The following is a 23441-nucleotide window of genomic DNA, read 5'->3' as shown; positions in this document are numbered from 1 at the left end:
AATAACTTTTTTTAAAAAAAGCTCTGTTTTTTCCCTTTCAGTCCAAAGTGCAGCCACACAAAGCTTTGTGCCAGTACAACTGTGGAGCAGAAACAGAGAGTAGAAAAAAACCTGTAATTGACAAAGAAAATACTATTGCATAAAATCTCCACCCAGGAAGGATGTGATTATGCAGACAACATTGTACAAGATGGAGATATTACTATGAACTTTTTAGTTCACTCAGCAACAGATAAAGTGATAAGTCTCTGTCTTATACATAGCCATGTAAAAGCACCTGTAAGCATGTGTGCACTGATTTTAACTTCATTTAAAACTTTACAGAAATGTTGGGTTATTCTTGCACTTAGGTACTTTCCAACTGACAACTTCCAAAGCGCAGATGTGCTAAAAGCATGAAACCTCTTCCTTTCCTTTCCCTCCTGCAGACATACTTTGGCAAAGACAGACTCACGGCATGCATCATTTTTCAAAATATCTTCCTCCTTTCCACTGCCAAGTTTTTTTCAAGCCCTCTCTGTTATCAGTGTTGCTGGTATCTGGATTGCTTTTGACAATCCATTTTTATTTGACCATGCATCGCTTTCAGAGAACGTATGAACACTTCCAGCACATACTGCAACACTCTCAATTGTTCATTATAATGTGGTTGCAAAGACTTCTGTTCTTGTTACCAAACTACAGTTTGCCATCTCCTGCAGTGTATTATTGCACACAAATGTGTCCAACAGAGTAGAAGCACTTTTCCCAGCTCATATGATCCAACACTTTAACTACTTAGCCAAAATGTAATGTTGTAGCTTCTAGAGGTTTCTTGTTAACCTTTACTCCACAAACTGTAATTTTTTAGATGTAAGGGATTTTTAGACAAATGAGACAAGGATACATTATATTTAATTTCCTTAAACTACTACTATGTCATACAGGTCATTCAATATAATTCCTTTTATTACTTCCAGGAGAGCAGCCAAAACATTTTACTATTTTAAATATCTCTCTAGATAACATTAAACTAGTGCTTGACACGTGTAAAACATATCTATAAGCATGAAATTAAAACTCTATAGCTTCCTGTGATATTTGCATAATTACAGTTGAACTTCTGACTACAAAAAAGCCCCAAAATAATACACTGAAGTCCTTTTGCTTGTAAATCATCCACAAAATCATCTTGACTTCTGTAGTCATCTTGTATATTTATGAACTGTAGCCTGAATTGAGGGTTAAGAAAGTCGCTGGGCATTTTTCACTTCAGATCAGAAAGCTAAACCAAATGTACAAACTTGTTTCCAAATACAAACATGCTTTTATAAATAATGTAGCTAAGTTCCACTTCCATTTAAAATTCAATACGTTTTGTGAGTTCAGAATTAAAAACATTTACTCAGGTTTGCCTGTTTTACCTGAAGACAAATAACCTATTCCTGACTTGAAAATTAAGACTATCAGTATTGATGTGGTGTTCTTTCACTTAGCTAAATAAACCCACTCTGGGATATTGATAGTTTGAGCAAGCACAGCCTTGGCACAGTGATTTTCAAAGCCCAGCACTGAAGGTGTAACCCGTAAAACCACTGCCAGAAAAAATCTGCTGCAGTGATGCTGAAAGGTCCCTTCTGACTCTGTCCTGCAGGCACAAAATGGACAAGGACAGATATTTAAGAACAAGACATCTGGAGACAGAAAGCAACATAAATGGGCTGGCGGGGAAGGAGAGGGTATGCGGTCCATAACAGAAAAACTCACTGCAAGCTCTTTGACCATACTGAAAGCCACTGGTCAGGTCTGGGTCTTCCTACCTAGAGCTGATTGAGCCCAAGATGAAATGTCAGAGAGAAAATGATCTTCATTTCAAGAAATTACACTTTAAAACCCTTATCTCACTAGTCTGGGTTAGCAGTTCACAAGGCAAGGTGAGACCACAGAGCTTCCCTTTGATACCAATCCTACAGTAAAATTAGCAGAGCTTTCTAGCAAGAAAGGTATTCCACTACTGTTCACACTACAGAATAAAATCAGCAAGTGGTATGTAATGTAATAACTGATTGGGTTTTTAAATTAATCAAAATAACATGCTTGTTTTCATGCTGTGTCTGCTATGATCAGCTACTGTCATATGACCAAGTCATTTTCTCACGATCAGGCAGTTGTGGATGATTTAGCTACCTGGGAAAAGCTACTTTCCATGCTTTTTTGTTGCAGGCAGGTATGGAAGCAAAAAGCTGTCACATAATTTAAGGTCAGAATATGGATTATCTAACAGCCACTGCTGTTTAGGTATTATTTTCCTGATCATCTCCAGCATTGCCATTACTATAAGTAGATGCTCTATCATCTTCCTTAAATTAATATGGATTTGATCTCAGCTAACTGGGGAGTGTTTCAAAGAGTTTTCAGCCTCTGTTGTCAAGCCTTTTATCTGAGCCATTAAAAATAAGATGGGAAAAACCCAAATGTGTCATTTAGTACAGGAGAATACAGAAGAAAATGATGACTTATAAACACTTTCAGAATATGCATAGATCTAAGATTTGCCTCGATTTATTTCAGTCATTTTAAGTAAATGGTTTTTAAAAGTGTTAGGTTATGCTAAATGAAGTGAGTTACATGAAATATGGCACTTTATTTAATCCTGATCTATATCCAGAATTCTTTTATTCTGATATAAATAATATTTGCACAGGTGCATCAGAGAATCGTGATTAAACAGAACTTCAGCAAAGAAAAAGTAAAATAAAAATAAAAGCTAAAACCTATTGCTACTATGATTTAAGACAAGTTATTTATAGAAACAGCAAGATTAAGTATATTTGATCATAGGATCATAAGATACTAAAAGGTACCTCTAATCAAGAAAAAAAAAAAGAACTATTAGCAAAGTAAAGAGATGTTACTATCAAAATATGTATTCTTTATGAAATTTGACATGCTCCAAGATTCCAGAAGGTGAAAGCTAAAAGTTTCTACCTACTAGTGATCATTGAGAAAAAAATTGGTTAAAACTCACATAACTTGACCCCAGACTTTGGTTGGCTAAAAAGAAAAGGTGTTAGATGTGTAGTTTACGCAAGAACAATCAGGAATAAAAAAATTGTATTTCTAAATTGTTAGCACATTGCATAACAGGGCTGCTCAAATTACGTCATAGGCTGAAGTATCCTGTCTTAAATCAATAATTAAATGGGCTTAAATTCCTCAGAAGGCTGGATCACTTTATAAAACATTCCCTTTATAACTTTATCTTTTTCACACTTCTAAAGTAATTTGTAGCATTGAAATTTTTGGTATCTATATATGCTCTCAGGCTTTAAAAGTTGCTTCTTAATCCTAGATGGACTGTGATTCTGAACAGAAAATGTGAACACATCACTGGAAGTAAAAGGAAGATGCCACAATGGCAACTCCATTCTTTTTGAGACACTCCTCAGAGTTTGCACTTTTTTAATCCTGTATGGTTTAACAGACTTTTCTTTTTGAGGAAAAAATGCAGAAAGAAACAGAAAAGGAAAAAAAAATCTACACTTGCATGTCCGATTTCACACATCAGCAATCCCAGATGTATTCAAAATGTTGAGTTTCCTAATATGTAATTTTAATTTTATATTGCTGTACAATTTATTTTAGGCCTATTTCACTGCTTTGGAGAATTGTGTTGCTCTTTTTCAGCTGATTAGTGTTATTGCTAAGTGGCTCTTAGCAAGCATGAAAATCAGAGTGATAGGGATGAAGTGCACGTCAGCTGAGGAGCCGAGACAGTAAAATATTATGAATTAAAAATTACTTATTCAGAGATAAAGATGCAGACAGGCTTACATCCTTTACAAGCTCTAGGTCTAGGCTTTTGAAATATTTTTTCATGTTTTTGTGTTATGCTGCTCTCAAAAACTGAACAACTTTATGAAATCACTAGCGTGGAATACTTTATTTTACTCTTTCTTCATTAGCAAAGGAAAGCCACTGTAATTTGAGAAAGACTCAGTCTAGTCGGTAGACTCAGTCTTCCAAAGCATTTCTTACAAATACTACTATTATAGTAAGAAACTTGCATTTTGGTCAGAAGACCAAGACTGAAAGAATGCAAGGTCTTTCAAGGCACCCTTGGTCAGAGAGAACACACGTGACCAGGCTGTGTGGGAAGCAGATGACTCCATCCTCCAGCCAGCTTGCAGACAAAAACAGTTCTCAAGTTACCTCCGCTTCCAAATTAGCTTTATTATTGAGTGATGATTCATTTAGAAGTCTTTTCCCAAACTGCTGTTTATCATTACTGGGAACATAAATGCTTTGCTCAGCAAAGTTAAAGTGCAGAAACTTGCTGAGGTTTATTCTTTGAATTTCCATTACTTGAGACAAAAAATTGAGTTGATTTACATCCTCAGCTACAGAGAATTTGTTGAATATTACTGCATGGAGCTCCTATGTCAGCTGGGTTTTGAGGAGTGGCTTGCCAGCACCTCAGATCTAATTCTTTGCATTGACTTTTTTGTTCCAGTATAAAGTATTTTTCCCACTGTTTGATGGAAGGGATTGGAGATTATGCAAAAATACGGTATGTAGCTTATTCGTGACCCTTCTAAACCATAAACCAGATCCCAGTATCTTCAAATATTCTATTTCTATTCACCTTTTTTTTTTTAATTACAAATTTGTACCTGGGAAACTTTTCATGGCAGAATATCCCTTATAAAAAGATGAAAATCATGTGAGCCATGTGGTTTGACAGGCATGGACAAACTTCAATAAATGCATGTGTTGGACTGCATGTCCCACATTTAGGACCCTGTCTGGGATTACAAGGGTAATATTAATCTCTTGAGAGCTCCATTCATTTTCATATGGCTGAATTTGTATCCACATCAAACCACTCTACAATTATAAGCTCACTTACATGTAAGGCAATCTTGCACTTTCCCTTATTTTTTTAAAATTTGGGTTATATTCTCTGTGTCATACTAACTCCAACTTAGGGATATGGTTTAGGGGGTAGACAGGAGCGGTTGGACGTGATGATCTCGGAGGTCTTTTCCAACCGAGCGATTCTGTGATTCTGTGATTAACTTCCCTAACAAAAATGTGTCTTTCCTTTCTTATATGTATAAATTATTTTTATACTGCCTCCATTTAGACCTTCCAGCTGCAGAAACTTTTTGTCCTTGAGTGCTCCTGTTTACAACAAACAGTTTACATTGCACAATAATTTTGTCACAGATACACAGGCACCTTCTATTCAGGTTGAAATCATGTGGAAGGAGCATTTACCAAAACTTATTACCAAAAACCTCAAGGTGCTTATCTGGTCAAATAGCATCTCTTATTTGCAGGCTCTTCTGTCTAGTCGAAACTCTCTTCCTTCCAGTGGTTTTCAAATTTATTTAGTTCAAAGAATTTTTCAGAGTTCTAATAATCACAAAAATGTTCCAATCTACTCTTACAGTTCATTTTCTAGTTAAGTAATTACCCAGAGCAGATCATAACAAAATAGGAAAATCTTGTTTCAAAAAATATTTTGTTAATTTGGATCATTTATAAAATGTGGGTAATTAAGGAAAGAGACTGGATGAAAAGGCTTTTTATCTCCTGTTGCTTTTTTTTTTCTTCTAGTTCTGACCATTACATGCATAATTATCTGTGACTGGGGAGTGTTGTTATAGCTGTTCATGTTCTGGCTATTTATTTTGTCCAAATAGCAAATTTGTTACACCAAGACTTCCATCCTTCTTCTAGAAGGACCAGAGCTACTACTCACAAATTCCAGTTTTACATGAGCTCAAGAACAAATATCTGGATGCAAACCAAGCAAAGTCTCATCAGAGACTTTAAATACACCTTAAACTCTCTATGTATGTAAACGTAGCCCCTGACTGCCAAGAGGTGACCTCAAACTTACAGAAAGAAGGGTAATGGCTTTACTCAAGTGCTCCAAGCCCAGTGTAGCTGGCTGAGGGACAGGTCTATTCCACAGGAAGTCCCCCATCAGAGTCCTTGGACACACATGCAAGCTGTGCTCTGCTTGCATGTCAGGTTGAGACGGGCACACATTTTTTCCTTTTCTGTTCAGGAAAGAAAGCCATATATGTGAACACATTCTCTGGGCTTGATGATTTGGGGATGGGGACTTCCAGGCTCAACACATTACATTTCTGTTCCACACTGGGATGCCATTGGATGTTTGCACAAACACACAAACACACACACTGACCAAATTTCTGTGGTATGCTTTAGTGTTCATCTGCCTTACAGAGTACACCCAGGAATGACCTGCTTTGTAATTTAGCTTCTACGTAATTACCATGACATGCTTAAAAAGGTAGGAAAAAAGAATGCCACAATTTTATTTTCTAGCAGCCATCCTTCTCATGAGAGGTTAAATTGGACATGTTTGAAATTAACTATAGGCCAACTAAAAGCATAAGCTGGGGAAATTAAGTTTTTTAGAACTTCAGGCAGCCTACATATGTCCATACAGGACACAGTCAAAGCTGCAACTTGTGCTCTAACATGTAATCATCCATCTTGCTTCACTGTTAGTGGGTCCCTGGAACAACTCCCACTTATGCCAACTATTATTCTTCCAAACAGTGGACAAAAAATGTTGGTGATTGTTCCAAAAAGCAGCATAGAGAAAGCAACCTTGATGTGGCAGGCAAGGGGAAGAAAACTTCCAGATACAGCATGTGCCAAGCCACTTGTTTGCAGAGGACAGAACAGCTATAGGCTACTAGTACAGATGTAGCTTCTCAATTCACAGCAAGGCAACTTCTTTTTTTGCAAGAAGGCAAATCAATTCTCCAGCAGTCTGGCTGACTAGATTGTCTGGGAAGGTGTTATGCTAATTATAAAGAGGGATGGTGGAAATGAGGAACAAATCTGGTTTTATTGAATGCACAAGGTATTAAAAAATAAGAATGCAGAATAAAGAATACTCTCTGCTTCAGAAACAGCAAACTGTGTAGCAATGAATTCATTTTTTGAACAGAACTTGACTTGTTTGGTAACTTCTGAAATCTAGAGGGAATGTTGGATAAGGAACGCTGCAATTTCTGCTTATAACATCTGTGTATGATTACACAGGTAAAAAGAGCTCTGCTATACTGGATAATCTGTCATCGTATTTTGAAGTTGCTGGAATCTCAGGAGTAAGCTATACTGAACATTTAAATACAGACATTTTGAGAGAGAAATCCCAGTTTAGATGCTAGGTATTGTCTGCTCAGAGCACCAGTGACACTAGAGGTCAGCATGGGTGCATCTACCTTAGCATTTTAGTCTGGGTCAGGAATGTGCTTTGTATGTGCTTCCTACTCTGCTGCAGCCCACAGGACTGAGCAGCCTCAGAGTTTACAAATTGGATTCTTTCGTGGAAAAATGAGTTCTTGAACAACTGCTAATGGTCGTTCAAGCCACATGCCTGGATTAGATCTAGTCTGAAATAAACTCCCAGGACTCGTATGGCAACTACAACTACTAATAAGGTGCATCCCAAGGCCACCTCAATGACAGAAAAACATGTGGAGGATGCTCCTGAATGAAAAAATCACACCAAAGAGGATATTAAAGATGAGCATGAAGCTCAAGGAGAGGTGCATTGAGGAGGCCAAGAGTTGAAAGATAGCGAGAATTACTAAAAAACATGCCGAGTCTGCATTCATTTCAGTATCATTTGTAAAATCAGAATTCTTCAGGCATATCAGTAGGGAGGAAGGAATAATAAATTGTAAAGACAAAACATGATTAAAGATAACTTTAAGCTTGAATACGAAATCAATACTTCACCTCAGTTATGGGCAATCAGGTATTCTGTATCTCTGAATTCTGAAGGACATGGAGTAAAAAATCACAAGTTTAGCACAAGTAATTTTTGTAGAAAATCTCTCAAGTTGGAGTAACACCATATGACGGAAGAAAAGCAAATGGAAATACCTAAACTTAAGTAGGAGGAAAAAAACTTTCATTGGTGGGGCAGCTGATTTTATGGACAACAGATTCTTCTCTATTTCATTTCTCATTGGAAGGTATTAGGTAGGAATTCTTACTATTTTAAGAAAGATAATGAATTTTAAGAGGCAAATAAACTGGTAAAATTAAAAGCTTTGCTTTTTTTATAGGTAGAAAAATTAAACTAAGCTATGTCACAGCGTGTATTCTCAGTGGATGCAAACTGCTGCTGCCAAAGATCCAAAATGAGCTGTGACTCTCTGCAGCACCAACAGCACTTAGCTAATAAATCCTGTTAAGATGCCTATTAACCCAAGGTAGGGCCTCATATTTGCACAGATTTCAGTTAACTTGTATTTTATAAAAAACTAGCTCCTCCTCCACAGAACACTCTTCATTCTATCCAGAACATGTTAGCAAAAAAACCTGACCATAGTATATTTCCACATATTTAGGAATACAAAGAAATTTAAGAACTGAATTGGTTTGATACTGACTAACAGGAAAATGGTCAATGTTGAAAGAAGAAATATTTAACATTTGTATTCTGTGTCTGTACAGGGAAAAAGAAAGATGTATCAATCTCATCTGAAGAAATGCTCTCTAAGAACAGTTCTGGGAAATGTTAAAAACTGGATACCAAGGTGACACTTGTTAAAATGAGATGGTACAAAGGTTTTGTGTCTAAGAATTTTCTAAAAGCAGGCAGAAGAACTTAGCAGACCACTGATAAAAATTTTTTTTGTCATTATTCTTTTTTCATTAGATCTCAAAATATCAAGGAAACTTATTGAGCCTGAAAGGCAGTGGGTCCTGTGTCAGTGCTATTAAAGAGCAAATGAGACAACTTGGATAATTAAAAGCCTCTAAGTTTGGCATCAATCTTAGCAAAATAATGGAATAATTCCTACGAGTCTCAATTAATGAAAGATTAAAGAAGGAATATAGAATTAATGCCAGTCAACATGATTTTTTTTTTGAAAGCAGATCTTGCCAAGCTAGCATGGTATCGTTCAAGAGATCACAGGAATCAGGTGTTGTTCTGCACTGCCTACTTCCACCGAACAGTCTGGATGGCAATGTAGTTCTCAAAAAATTGAACTTGTCTTAGAAGTGAGATTATACATCAGCATGACATGAAGCACCTGCCCACCAGTTTTACTGGGCATGTAGTGTTTAATTGTGGTTTGTTTTTTCCAAGAACTCTTTCTCTTTTTTTCATTCATGGCATGCAAATGACAAGCTACTATTAAATACAATTATTCAAACTTAATAGCAAAGGGAAGCTATTTGAAGAAATGTCCCTAAATCTCATTTATAGGAAAGAATTGTTACTGTGGTGCTGGTCTGAAAAAGGCTTAATTTTAGATTCATTTCCCACACTAAGATGATCTACTTTCTAAATCATTATCATAAGAAGTTCTGCTGCTTTGCAAAGTCCATGATGTAAATTCTTGCAACTCGCACAAGTTTGTGATGTTTCTCAGATGATGTTCTTTCAGCAATCCCAGTAGACCTAATTTAATTTCTAATAATTTCACCATGCTTAACACATTTTTCTAAATTACTTTTGCATTTGTACTCAGAGGGAGTAACTGGCTGATTTTTGCTTATAAAGCTCTTCTCTTTCATTTCCATTGTTTCCTATGCAAAGGGAATGAAGCTAACTGCATAGAGCAATTCAGTCATCAGCTGCTTTCAGTATTTCAATAATAATATGGCACATACTGTGGATTTCATATATTTCATATTCACAGCTCCAAACTCTGTTGCATTACACAGAGATGCACTATACCTCGTTTGTGCCTTCTGGATGCAGGACGATTTTCAAGACAGCCCAGCAAAATATGTGAGTGCTCAAGTTCAAAGGTACAGAAAATGTGCCCATTTTGTGCTTACTGAAATATATTTTAATCTTTTTTTTTTAGTAGAAAAATGGTATATTTAAAGTCTTTAGCTATGTTTACATTATTATTCACTATAGTATAAGCAAATAGGAAAACAATAAGACAATAGCATGCAATATGTATAAATTTGAGTAAATGCCCTGGGCGTTTTGCCAGACACATGGCATAAGTTTTCATAATTTCACATTAGAAATTTTTAAAGATTTTTTATTGATATTGTTCTAACTCCCAGCTTTGGCAATCCTTTTGTGACTATTTTATTCCTAATTTTCCTTCCCTTTTGAATGATCAAAAAATTTTTGTCATATATTAAAGCAATCATGTCATATAATGAATTTAGTTCCTACAGTATTTCTTGAGAAGACCTTTAAGAACTTGTGACAAACAGGTCTATATAGACTACATCTATGAACAGCTGTATATAGACTACATCTTTCTGAAGTCTTCCAAGCAAGAGAGCACAAGGTTTTATTGAAGGATCTTCAGAATAGCTCACACGTGGCTCTTTACCCTCTCATGTTCCACGCTGACTGCATTTATCCGTCTTCTATGTTTCCAACAAATTAAATCACATGACAATTACAACTTATTACTCTCTTTTTACATCTAGTATGTGAGAACTGCACTGCTCCTAGATTTGCCATTTTTACCGTCAATCTTTCTCATTTAATATTCCTCCATCTTTAAGTTATGATTTGTTCTTAATGTCTTTGAAGAGCTATACAACTATTGCCTCTCTGTCCTCAAGCCTAAATCCATTCTCTGCAAGTATTAGATCTGGTTTTGCCTCCTCTTTTTCTCTTTCAAAAGGGAAATAGAATAGGATGTATAACCTTTTCACAGTGTTTAGTTACCTAGAGCAGTGTCCCTAATGCCTCATTTTCTCATTCTTTTAAAGTTTTCATATTACAAAAGCCAACTTTTTACTCCCTCTTCTGTTCATCCCTTAAACTCTATTTCATCTTACCATAGCTTTCATTAGAACCAACAAAATTAAAATAATTATAAAATCTTATAAATGCTTTCAAATCCTTACTACTCTGGAACTATTATCTTGCCTAGTGCATTTTATTCCATTCTATCATGTTTCTGTAGTGGGTATATATATAAAAGAGAAGTATACCTGTGCACTTTAGAATAACATACATAAAAGAATGTCTGTGAATGAATGATACAATGTATAAATTTTAGTGTATTGTCTGTGTAATGCCAAAAATTCTTAATCAATAGAGAAGAGATCCCAAACCCATCAATAGTTAATTTAAAACTGCATACACTCCTGGAGAACATTAATTATATTCTCAGAACTCATTTATAATGAGCTTTTAATTAGAGAAGATGTCCTTGTATCTTAATTCTTTAAAGCAGAGAAATTATATGATAGGTAATTCTTAAAATAACACACTTCAACATACATTTCTTTTTCTCTTATTATATCAGAACTCCTTGTGCAAAGTCACTTGTGTTTTACTTACTTATGGCAGCATAAGTGTATGATAAAGGAGGATTTTTTTTCCTTCATCATCAGTAAGGATGCATACGGGAAATCCCGCTAATGGATGCCTCCTCAAAAATTTAGTAAAACTGAACTTTATTGCTATGAAAAAGAGCTAAATACATTGTAAGACTACCTCAAGGTTGGGAGATGAATGACCAGTTTTTCTTCCATTATTAGTCTAATTAGCCATTTACCCATACTGCCAGAAACTAAAACACAGCATAATGCTTTACAAAATGTCACATACAGTTCTGTGTAAAAGCTTTCACAGTACTTCACAGCATAGCCCCTCCTGAGAAAAATCATTTGCTTGGACAGCACCCAGTAAAATCTGATCAATAAACCCATCTTTATTTTTTTAATTCAGCAGCTTAGCTTTATTTAAATCTCCAGTTTCTAGTATTGCACAAACGCACTGCTGTATAACACATTGCCATCTAGTCTGCCTCTCTGCTTGGACAGACACATTGCATTTGTCATTGTTAGGATTCAACAGAAGCTTGATCCGATTACCTGGTTTGCTTTCATTTGGTTTACACTGAACTTCTTCAACACATTCTGCAGGAAACCATCCAATATGTCCTCGGGTGCTGCCTTCCCAGAATCCACCTTCACCAATGCTTAAAACTAAATAGAAAGAGACATAAGAAGCATTAGACTTTTTTCTCTTCTCATGTAAACCAAGATTAGTTACATAACACATTCAGTAATAATTGAATCTGTATCTGTAAAAGCAAACATTGTACAATAACTCAAATGCTGGTACCCCCAAATTGGGCATAGAGTAACTTTTAAATGCGACCCTCCTTGATCAGTTTCTGGAACTTCTTATTCTTCCCGAATGTATTTTGCCACAAGTTACCTTGGCCCTCATGCAATTCTTTCCATTTTGAGTTTTCTCATTGCTGCTTTTACAAAGGATAAATGCATAGTCATACTAAGACCCAAAAAAATTGTCTTGCCTGTTCAAATTAAGCTGAAGTGCTGAAGCCATTGTAAAACTGAACCCACATTGGAATTGGGCTTTAATAATACATATTTTGATATCCCATATGTTTTCTGCTTCCTAAGGAAGCACACTATTTCATTTAGTGGGTAGCTCTAGAGATTTGTAATGTAGGTCGAGTAATATGATTTAATGGTTTGAGTACACAGCAAACACTTGAATATCCCATAGGTGCGACGCACAATGCAGATGCCCTTTGAAACATTTCAATGATTCTTCTCAGTAGAAGAGAGTGAATATAGGGAGAAGAATGATTTAAAAAAAATAGAAAAAAATAATAATTTAAAAAGCTTTATCCTTTAGTTCTAATGATCCTGATATTAATCTTAGGACTCTACAAGCATTATGACAAAAGACTGCAGAACAACAATGTATGTTTTTATTAGTAAGCAATAGGATATGAATTACAATGATGAAAGGATCCTAAATACTTGCTGAGTATTATGTTTAAATTAATTCCATAAAAGTTCCTGCAAATGTATGCTTAATATATACTAAAAGAACATAAATGTACTATCAAAGACGTACTATACAATAATATTGGAACAAAGGTGATATTATAGATTAACAAAAACACTGTTAGCTCTTCTAAATAGGTTGATTGGGAATGTAGCTTAGTCATACAACACAGGTCCTCAGAGTACATCTGTACAAAACACAATGTGTGGTGAAGAGGTCCCTGAGCTACCAAAAATAAACCCGTGGAAGTCGAAGCAGCACAGCTCCATTAGCTGTGTGCTAGCTAAGCCAGCCAAGCTAACTAACTCTGTTGAAAATCAAGGCTAATTAGCCCAAGCTCGTCTCTTTGCTAACTTATGCATGTGGTTTTCAAGATCTGAAATATTCACTTGTCCAGAGCTACTTTGTCTCCAACACAAGCACTCTTTGTGCTGTTAAAACATATCTTACCAAGCTTTAAAATCATAGTCCCTGAGCCTGACCACAATTGAACTGTGTATCAGTGGAACTGCTGTGACTCAATGGCATTGAATTTGAACTTGATTCGCACTACTATATAGTAAGACAAAAATCAAATCAATGATAGGCCAAAAAAAAACATTAAAAAAATCTTGGTAATACTAAAGAGGTAGTAAGAAGTCTGGGTTGACACACCAGGATCTCTAAAACTGCATCTGAAATTAAATGTTTACCTAGTTTCTCATTAATGCAATCCTAAGGTATTTGTGGTATTACTTGTGGAGCATGGATATCTATTAATATAGACATTTGACAGAAATATGTTTTTAAATGTGTCTGTTTTAAGTCCTTTAATGTAGTAAATTCAGAGATCGAGATTCCATGAACTGCATATTTACACATCACTGTCAATAAAAAGTATGTATTAAGCCCCAGGAAATAGATCCATTAAGGCAAAATCCTACACCTGGATGGGTCCCAAATGCACAGTTTATCAAGCACCTTTCTGACCTATGTGATGAAATCTATACCTACCCAGGCAGTTATGGGATAATGGGGAAAGGCACTGACCTTGTGTCAAGGTTTAGGGCAACAACTCTACAGTGACACTTCAGCTGAATTAAAAAAATTAAGCATGCCTTTCCTTTTAGTTATCTAACACCTATTGATATTGTTAACAGAAGCAGAAAAAATTTCATCTCTACATTTAAATGCAAGCAAAAATGAAGAAACCAGATTGGTGCTTTAATTGTATTAATGAAATAAATAATACATGAATCAAAATATTAATAAATACAAATTTGGGGCATACTTAATGAAAATTATGTTCTCGAAAATGTTCGAAGCCTGCGCACATTAACACACAAAGTCAATTTGATAATTCAATGTCACATAAAACAGAAGCCTATTCATTCATCCAGTACATATATTGGGTATTCATCAGCTTCCAATATATTTTTAACTATGTAACCTTTGTTCACATAAGAATAGAGTGCAGCTCTTATATATGAGATAAGGAACTGGGAAAAATTAATTAATAACATATAGAGATATTAGAATTATTGTAGGATCTTACTGTACATTGATTTAACTTCAAAATCGCAAAAGAGAGTGTAGGACTCCAGCTGAAAGAAATTCAAAATGTGAGACAGTGAAAGATTCCTATTGCAAGTAATTAGGGGTTTCTGGGGAGTTTTCAGCACTGAATCTCAGTCCACAAACTGGCAAGACAGGGAGAACAAAAACTACTTAGAGACTGAGAAAGACTTCCCTAATTCAGTATTTTATTAATCGGTCAAATCTGCTGTTTTGATACTCCAAATTACATGGATATTTCCATCTCCAAAAAGCATTTGCACTGTAAGAAGGAAGTTGGGTATTTCATACCCATAGAGTAATTTCATGTGTTTATGGTAGTAGCATCTGATAAGACACCCAAATCAAGATAGGAAATTTGCTTTGTAAATCCATCTGTGAGTGTAAGGCGAAAAGTGATTACTACAGAGCAAAACCAGTCCCAATTTAGATCATTATTACATGAATTATTAAATATTAGCGATTACTAATAGCAAGAGCAAAGCGAAAATACATGTAAGCCTGCCTGAAGATCTACGGAAAAGAGGTAGAAGGGGAAATGAGGTGATGGCAGAATGCAGCCTTCAGAATTCTGGTTCAAGCCTGTCTAGAGATTAGATCTACAAACAAAATGATGCTACTTTTGGATTTACTATCAAGGAAAAACATCATTATGGGCACCTAGAAAGAAAGGGGAAGCCTGATGGAATTGCAAGAGGCATCAAGATGGCCCAAGAGGCAAGAGTGGGAGAGAGCTGATGTACAGAGACAGAGACAAATTGTTGGTGAGATGGAGAAGCACATATGGCCTAGTACTCCAAATGTAGAAGCTGAAATCTAGATGGTTCTCCACTACCAAAAAAATTGAAATAATCTTTTAATATGTCTCAGGTGGTACCACTAATAAGACATTCTGCAGCGGGAGCCAAAGTCATAATAATCTATGAATCTATAAAAACTGGCAACACTTCATGTATTCCAATGTGGATAACTGGGAACTGAAACGATAAATAAAAAAATATAATTTATCTTTTATACCCATGAACACTTGTGGAGAACGAGGCCTTAATTTCTGTCTTTTCTCTCTCACAATAGTGCTTAAGAGACATGTTGTAATAGATAATTTGGTACTAGCAAGAGATTTCCTAATCAACATTTCCCTTTCTGAAGGACTTAATAATGGTAAATCAAAGGATAACTTTCCCAAAATTAATAATTAAGCTTTATAACTTCAAGTATTTTTTCCTTTTGCTTTTAGTAAAAACAAAAGATGTGCTTGCTATGGCAAGAGCAGGCCAGAGTCTCTTTACACACAACATGAATTATAAAAAGAATCTGATGTTGTAAGAGGAAAATTACGGTTCTAGTAACATCACGAATCTTGATATGGCTTTTCACAACAAAAGTATAGTTTAAAAGAATAATTATGTTCAACTATATGAAGACTGCAAATCAAAATTGGACAAATACCAAACAATTGAATGATAGGAAAACATGAAAAAGCAGGGGCCTATTAAGATCTTATGTTTCAACATCTTTAAAGTATTATACCTAATACCAGCCAGATTCTGCTTTGACGAAGTCCAGAAAAAACACCAGATGTAGTGCCAATTGAGCATAGGATGGTTTGTTTCTAGCAACTTCTGTAAGATTGACAATGCATATATTGTAACTAATATTAACATAGCATACTCATCTCAAATATCTTATGTACTCAATATACTATCAAAAATTACTTTAATCAAAACAACAGAAGCATTTTATTCTTCCACATTACAGCTCCCTTCATTATGCCACAATCAAGAAATAGAGTATAAGAATATTTTTCTAGCAAATGATGGTTCATACTATTTCTTGAATCTTTGTGATATTGAAATTTCAATGAGTGAATTAGTCCAGGTATCCTTACTTGGAAAAATGTCAATGAAATTTACTGCCAAATTCAGGCCATTGTCTTTATAGCTGCACCAAGATATATCTGAAATGTCTTTGTAATATCTACAATCAATTTCTGGTGCTGTACAAACTGCATTCTTCTTTTCTGGGAAAAGAAATAATTATATGGATTGGAAATGACAGATCATCTTCTGGAAAAAGAACATTTCTACAACCGGGAGAAATAGAAAAATTATCAGAATGGTAATAGAATATAAAGTAAAGTTGAAAAGCTATTGAAAAATCTAGGAACTGAAGTAGTTCATGCTGATGTAAGAACTATCACAGCTAAAAGTAAGAGTTATATCTGCTAATCAAGAGGAGCTAAAGATGTCAATACTTTTAGTGAGATGTGGAACTACGTGAGCTGAAAGGCCTCTAGAAAACACAGTAGAAAGTAGAAAATGTCACCATTTCATTCTTAATGTGAAAGGGATGGTGACAGTGTCCCTTCCATTCAAACTGTAGCACAAATGTTACTTATCTTGATTCCATCATTTTGTTATTGATAAGAAATGCCATTTACCTAATGAAATACAAAGGAGTTTCACTCGAATTTTAGCTAAGCAAGGTTCACTGCAAATCTGATCTCTGTTGTTCTGGGTTTTTTTGTCTTAATGTAACAATCTTCCAGATTTGCTTTTTAAAAATAAGGTAGATTTTTAATTTCCAGTGGGTAGAGACCTAACTTTTTTCTCTCAGAAATACTTAATAACTTAATTTAGGCTTTTCTCTTGTAGAAATATCTGTTGTCTGATGTAAATTTTCAGACTTATTTGCCTTTTGGAAGGAGATCTTCCAAAAGACAGATAATCTATGTAAGAATACCTATTTCTATGATGAAAACAGTTTTGCTTAAAACAGCCCCTAAAATGATTACAATGCGAAATGTATATTCCTAACCTTGAGTTGTAATGGCAACTTATTTCCTACGTATGCATATAATACAAACAAATATTTAATGTTTAATCTATTTTTGCCTACAACCAGGTAAATAGAAAACAATATTAAGAGACGAGGTAGAGTTCTATGCATCTGAAGTGCAACCTGACTCAGACTTCACACGCAACATAAGTGAAGGTCAGCACAAGCTCAATTTTGCTTTCTTAAAGGGAGGTATTTTTCTTAAAATCTGGTTTTAGCTTAAACTTGATATCTTTATATACCCCTCTTTGATGCTGAAAGATATCCCTCCTTTCCTCTGATTAATGATGAACAGGATCTGTCTGCTCAGCCTTATGTGCAGACTGATTCTGGCTTTCAAACACTTAATCAAGAGAGACTGACATAACTTGAGATCAGCACAACATGGCTGGAGAGGAAGTCACTGTCTATCACCCCGATGGCAACCACATTAAGGCCTCCAGCATGCAAACAAGTGCCTGTGTCCCAGCTGCCATGTAGAAAATGTTCTTGTGTAGTCCACGTACAATCTGGAAGGAAAGCCTTGTGCATCTGCAGTAATGATTTTGTGTAATTGACCTGAGCGCTCAGATTCGACTGCAGCTCCACAGACATTTCCTTTAGTGGAAAAGAAAATTCTGCAGCTCTTCCCTATCTTAGGCTGTGAGACCTCACAGAGAAATCAAATTAGGGAAATAAAATGGATGGAAAATATTTCTTACTTTTTAACTTTGTATTTTACCTACAGTTTTGCCTCCAGAACAAAACTGTCATCCAATTGTGGCTGCAAGGACTTTACCCTTCTGTAATCCAAGTGACTCTGCTGGTTTATCTGAAAAGCAAGCTTACCTACCTGTAATTCAGTATTTAATCAACTGACTTCTCCTAATAGTCTATCTGCCATACCCTAAGTTTACTGCACATCTCCTGGTATGTCCCATCCACCTCTATGGCCACACACACTGCAAGCAGATGGTAAGACTAAGGAGCCTTAGCTTCAGGTTTTGGGTTCATGTCAGAGACCTGAAACAGCTTTTTATCTTTTATCACCTCTACTTTCTCAAGAAACAAACAGTGCATACAATCAATGTTCAGGAAAAGGACCTTGGGATGAGAAGATGACAGTGATTATTAACAGAGCAATCACTCACTATGTCAACATCTACAAATGCAATAATCTGCACATAATCCTCTAAATCTGAGGAAATAAGGCTCAACTGAAATAGAACTGAATGAGCTGTGCTGTTCAAGATTTGGCCCTGTATATTTTTTTCTTCCTTTTTTTATCTTTGCCAGCAACTTTCTACGAAGATCATCTGTTTCCTGTTATTTGGGTGTCTCTTAAATAGTTTGGGGAAAGTGAAGGACAGAGAAAAACAGCATAAGAAACAAATCTTCTGCACTGATTTGAATCTTAGACAAAAACTCAAATCAAGTATTGGAAAAATCCATCCGTCTGTAATGTTTATCACCATTACTGTTGAGGAAGGCACAAACAGAGTCAACTTTGTGATTCTCCACAGTGATGCCCAAACTACAGGTCAGGAGAATGCAGAGTAGAGAGCATTAATCTGAGAAAAGGTCCCAGACCACCTCAGATCTGGACCCTGTACTACCGTGTAAACTATGCTAGTGTGCTCACATGGCACTCATAGCTCCTCTCGGGCTTCTGGTACTCCCTATCTCCTGAATATTTCAGGCCAGTTACTGACTGCTGAAGGAAGGCTGCCTTTAAGCAGTCAAGAGAGAAGACAATGAGAATTTGTGGATGCTCTTACATCCTAATCACTTTCTGGAAGCCTTGACAGCAAAGCGAGCTCTCCTGCCTGAGCAGGAGCAAGGCCATGTGTTTGTTACAACACTTTGATATATCAGTTAGAAGCACAACTCTCTCCTGCTCTTCAGATACAAGCAACTTGAAGAAATGTGTTAGGTTATTATCTGTGATAAGTCATAATTATTTATTTTTGGAATTCAAATCAAACCAATCAAATCAGGAGACAGTAAGGAAGCAAATTAGACCAATGAATCTGAGTAAGAATAATATTCCATTTCACATTAATTTCATCCTTCATATAAAAGAGTAACAAAACAATGCTTATGTAAACCTCTTAGGTTAAATTTTGCTGCCATACTTATTCTCACAATGCTTCTGAAGAAACAAAACAGCAATTCTGAGACGCTTCCCTTTCCAGTATTTTATTTACTAATTTAACAAGTGCAAAAGCCCAGGAGACCAACTTTCCTTCTGCCCACAAGCTCTGCCTGTTGGCAAGATCTACAAACACAGCAGGGTTTAATAATCTTTCTTTTTCAAAATGACTTACAAGTAGATTTCACAAGGAATGAAAATGTTAGTGATATATTTGGATTGTCCTACTGGCTGAGATCACATCGAAATGAAAGTAGTGTTGCAAGGGTCAATATTTCTAATGCTGAGAGCTGCTGACTTTCTGCCTAGAACAGATGCTTGAATCACTACTACTGAATTACTACTGCTTCTCTCTGACCCCGGAGATCGTAGCTGAGAGCAGACCTTGGTTGCGGTAAATTCTTTTCAGATGCACAGACTGTGCCTGCATGGGAGGCATCTCAGAAGGTTCAGGAGAAAGCGTCTTCGAGTATATTTGAGATACTGAAATAACTCTCCGTTTTTCTAGATACTAAGCACTAGAAAAAATTGTTTAATCACAGTAAGAGTTAGAGAAACTGAGCACTTTCCAAAGCTAGCCCTGTATTCTGTTTGCCTTCCTAGTGAAAGAGAAGAAGTAGTATTATCAAGGTAGGCAACAAAGATAAGAGAGGAAAGTAAAAATTTACAGTTGGAAGCCACCCATGGACAAACTATACTATGATCTGGGACCTGAAAATTGGAAAAAATAACTAGAAATCACATGGTAAGTGGAAACGCTGTAATAAAAACACACAGACATAAAAGACCAAAACTGTGAGCAGGGTGAGACTTCAAAAGTTCTCAAAATATTTGAATTAGGCAACCACAGGGTTTTATTTTTTTTCTGTCTAGGTCAGTGGGGGATAATACTTATGCATTTCAGGTACCTGGGTTTTAAAACACAGATTCTGAAAACAACATAAATTGCTTTGTTTGTAAGTGACTGCAGATTGTCTGCACCATATTGATCGATACCTGGAACTCGTGTCTGTTACCTTTCCAAAAAGGTATGCTGGTACAGATGTGAATCACAGGTCACCTTCTCGAGGATGCACAGACACTTCTGTATTGCTGTATTTTCATGACACAGAGAACTGCTAATTGTTCACTCACAAAGAACTTTGGAGCATTGCATTCTCTTCATATATCTGAATTTTGTCACACAAGGGGCTACTCGATTTCCAGTGTAAAAATTAAATTTAGCAATGCAACAGCCGATTAAAATACATTTTACAGATTCTCTATACGTGTGTGTGTGTGTGTGTTTGGATTGTGGCAGATTTATTGCTATGAAATTATAGATTTAAAATGAAGAAACAAAATGTTTTAAAAGTGTTCCAGTAAGGATTTTAACTAGCTCTTCTTAATTTATGTGAAAACATAAGATTAGGATTGTTCTTGTACAAATAAAGATATCACATTTATTTTTACAACAGCCATGGCCCTTCTTTCATGAGTGGCAGACACACAAATGATGTCAGTATGTATGACTAACAACTAAAAATAAAGCAGATATTTTTGTACGGGCTATGTAATACACTATTAATACAGGACCATTTTGTTTAGTTTACATTTTTGTTGGACCTTGCCCATTCACAGCTTTCGCTGAGCCATCTCCTTGTATCATATACTCTGATACATTGTCACTCGTGCACTTCTAGTGGTTTTAGAAAGAAAAAAAAATCTGCTTCATCTGATGAAAGTAATTTTCATCAAGAGTTTAGGAATTCATTCCTCTCTGTGACCCTTCTAATTCTACCAAGTTAAAAAAAGAAAATCAATAAAAACATTTCCTAACTAATCTCTTTCTCTAATATGTTGCTCCAGGTTTTTATCCCTGTAATAAATGTCTTGCTATATCTTTACTGTGATTAGTCTCATGGGGATGTACATGTGATGAGCATCACCCCAGGGTCAGACTGAACGAGGGTCAGAATCCCATAGCAAATGCTAATACTCCTTGAATACCCCAAAACCATGCAAGAAGACAGCAATTCAGCATCAGTGTTTTATACAGAACAGTGTAGCTACCAAGTTGTCAGAGGAGAGAGGTTAAGACAAAGCTTTTTTATTTCTTAAATGTGAGGCTCTGGTGTTTCCAAAGTGAGGAAAAATTGAATTCCATGAGGTATAATGTTGTGTCATTTCCTCCAAGCACTGCACACACAGTGAGTCGCTAAACCCCAAACTGACATGGGTAACCTCTGAAAATCAAAACCTCAGTGCCAACTGGATCACAGTCTTGCTAGCAAGTCTCTAAAAGACAGAAAAGACACCCGGTACTGAGTGGAATTTCTGCTTGAAAAGAAAAAAAAGCAGGACCCCTTCATAGCCAGTGGCCCTGGCACTCGCACAGCACACAAGCAGCACTGAGGATTATAAGAGCTCTACTGCCTGTGCTTTTGGATGACAGAGAGGGAGCCTATCAATTTCTCACACCGGAGTAATTTTTTTATTACTAATTACATTTTGGCTGGAACAGGGACGCGAATCCAGATTTAATTGAACCTGGATTTTTGTCTCATATGCTAAGTCTGAATGGTATCCTCAACACTGTTACAACTGAGACCTTTTTAAAGCATCACTGCCTTTTTACCTGGACTCTTTGTTCTTTACATGACCTTGTTGTGTTCATTTTGACATATTTTTTGTGACAAGTGAGGAACCATTGGCAAGGTAACACGAAATAGGATTTGTTCTTGTTCTGGAAGTTTTTCCTTTGATTAGCAATGGGGGTCTGTCATACGGTGTTCCAGCCTTGCCTTGCAAAGAGCCTTAAGTTATGCTTCACAAGATTTCATAGTAAGTAGTAACACTGACAATCCCTATGTACACTTTTTGTCTTTCCAAACTTTTTTCTAAAAGCAGACTGACATGTATAGAAATCTCACTAGACTTTACTGCTCAAAGTTCTATAAAATTCTCTAAAACAAGTGTGCCTGCAAATGCTAGACCTCTGTCAGATTTTAATTCAATGTGCAAATCATATACTTGAAGCTGAAAAAATAATCCCTGCAGGGATGATTTGGTGTTGGGTGGGCGTGTCCTCCTTTTTCTAACAGTAATAATTAATTTCTAGTCAATTTAAGTAAACACTCATTTTCTCCATAGAAAAAGATTCAAAACTGACAGACCAGACACAATCTCATTTTCTATTTCAGCATTTCGACATTCATTCTTCTTGCAGTGTTTTCCAGTTATCTGAACTAATTTTTTGAAAACATTAAACACTTCATTGAAATTTAAATCTCTTCTTCTTGGGATATTTTTGCATATAATAGCCTTAAATTCTAATGTAAACAAGCAGCCAGATAATGAATGCCCCTACAAAATTCAGCATCCCAAATAATCTGTTCACTGTTTCCTCTTTTGCCAGAGAACACATCTTCTGCCTTCTCTTTCTCCAGAACTGCCTGGTGTCTCCATTGTTTTATTTTTGTGACAAGAATCTATGTTGATCTTACATCCTCTACATAAACAAAAATATTGCTTCATCTTTAAATCCAAGTCAATTGAACACAATTGTGCAGGGGTACAATGTCCTCCAAAGAACAGATGATGGTACTCAACCACACTCATTCTTCATCTATTGGCACCTCCTAGACCTCTGTAAACACACTCAGTGTAGAGTTATTTAGCACCATTCACATTCCCAAAATTTCATTCTTTGAAGGTACCAGCATTTCTTTCTGGTGGTGGTAAATTTTCTGAGATCACAAATAAGCAGAGTTATAGGGTGTGCTTAAGGCTGTTTTTTAAAATATTTTTTTCCACTATAGGTAACTTTTTTTTTTCATTTTCTTGTGATTGACAAACAAGCAGCTTTCTCAACTGTTTTGCTCCTCTACCCTTCTAGTGCGAACTCCATACACAAGACCCCAGGCCTTCACTTTTTAACCGAAGAGCCAGTGTTCTTTTGTAAAGGTATGAAAAGATCACATTTGTTTTTCATTTGCTTTATATTTTGCATGACAGATATTCATAATGTAACCTTACATCTCTCTAGATTATACTCATTCTTTTGACACTTGAAGGCTTTTATGAATTGGTATAATGCATTACTGCTCTTGCATTTATTCTCATATACGGGGT

The 23441-nt window shown here is 35.9% G+C and overlaps 1 protein-coding gene across 1 annotated transcript in view; it reads right to left on the bottom strand.

The window, feature by feature from the left end:
* Positions 1 to 11853: 11853 nt before the first annotated feature.
* The window catches only part of LOC104548625 (SH3 and multiple ankyrin repeat domains protein 3-like), a gene marked incomplete at its 3' end in the record, with an annotated part of 104644 nt that continues 93056 nt past the window's right edge, over positions 11854 to 23441 (bottom strand). Inside the window, exon 12 of the mRNA XM_010194698.1 lies at positions 11854 to 11967. Within this exon, the coding sequence (XP_010193000.1) occupies positions 11854 to 11967 (114 nt within the window). The remainder of the gene's footprint in view (positions 11968 to 23441) is intronic.

This window comes from Mesitornis unicolor, unplaced genomic scaffold, assembly GCF_000695765.1.
Source record: "Mesitornis unicolor isolate BGI_N332 unplaced genomic scaffold, ASM69576v1 scaffold3921, whole genome shotgun sequence".
NCBI lineage: Eukaryota > Metazoa > Chordata > Aves > Mesitornithiformes > Mesitornithidae > Mesitornis > Mesitornis unicolor.
The sequence above is the reverse complement of the archived record's forward strand: the minus strand, read 5'-3'. Positions and strand labels throughout refer to the sequence as shown.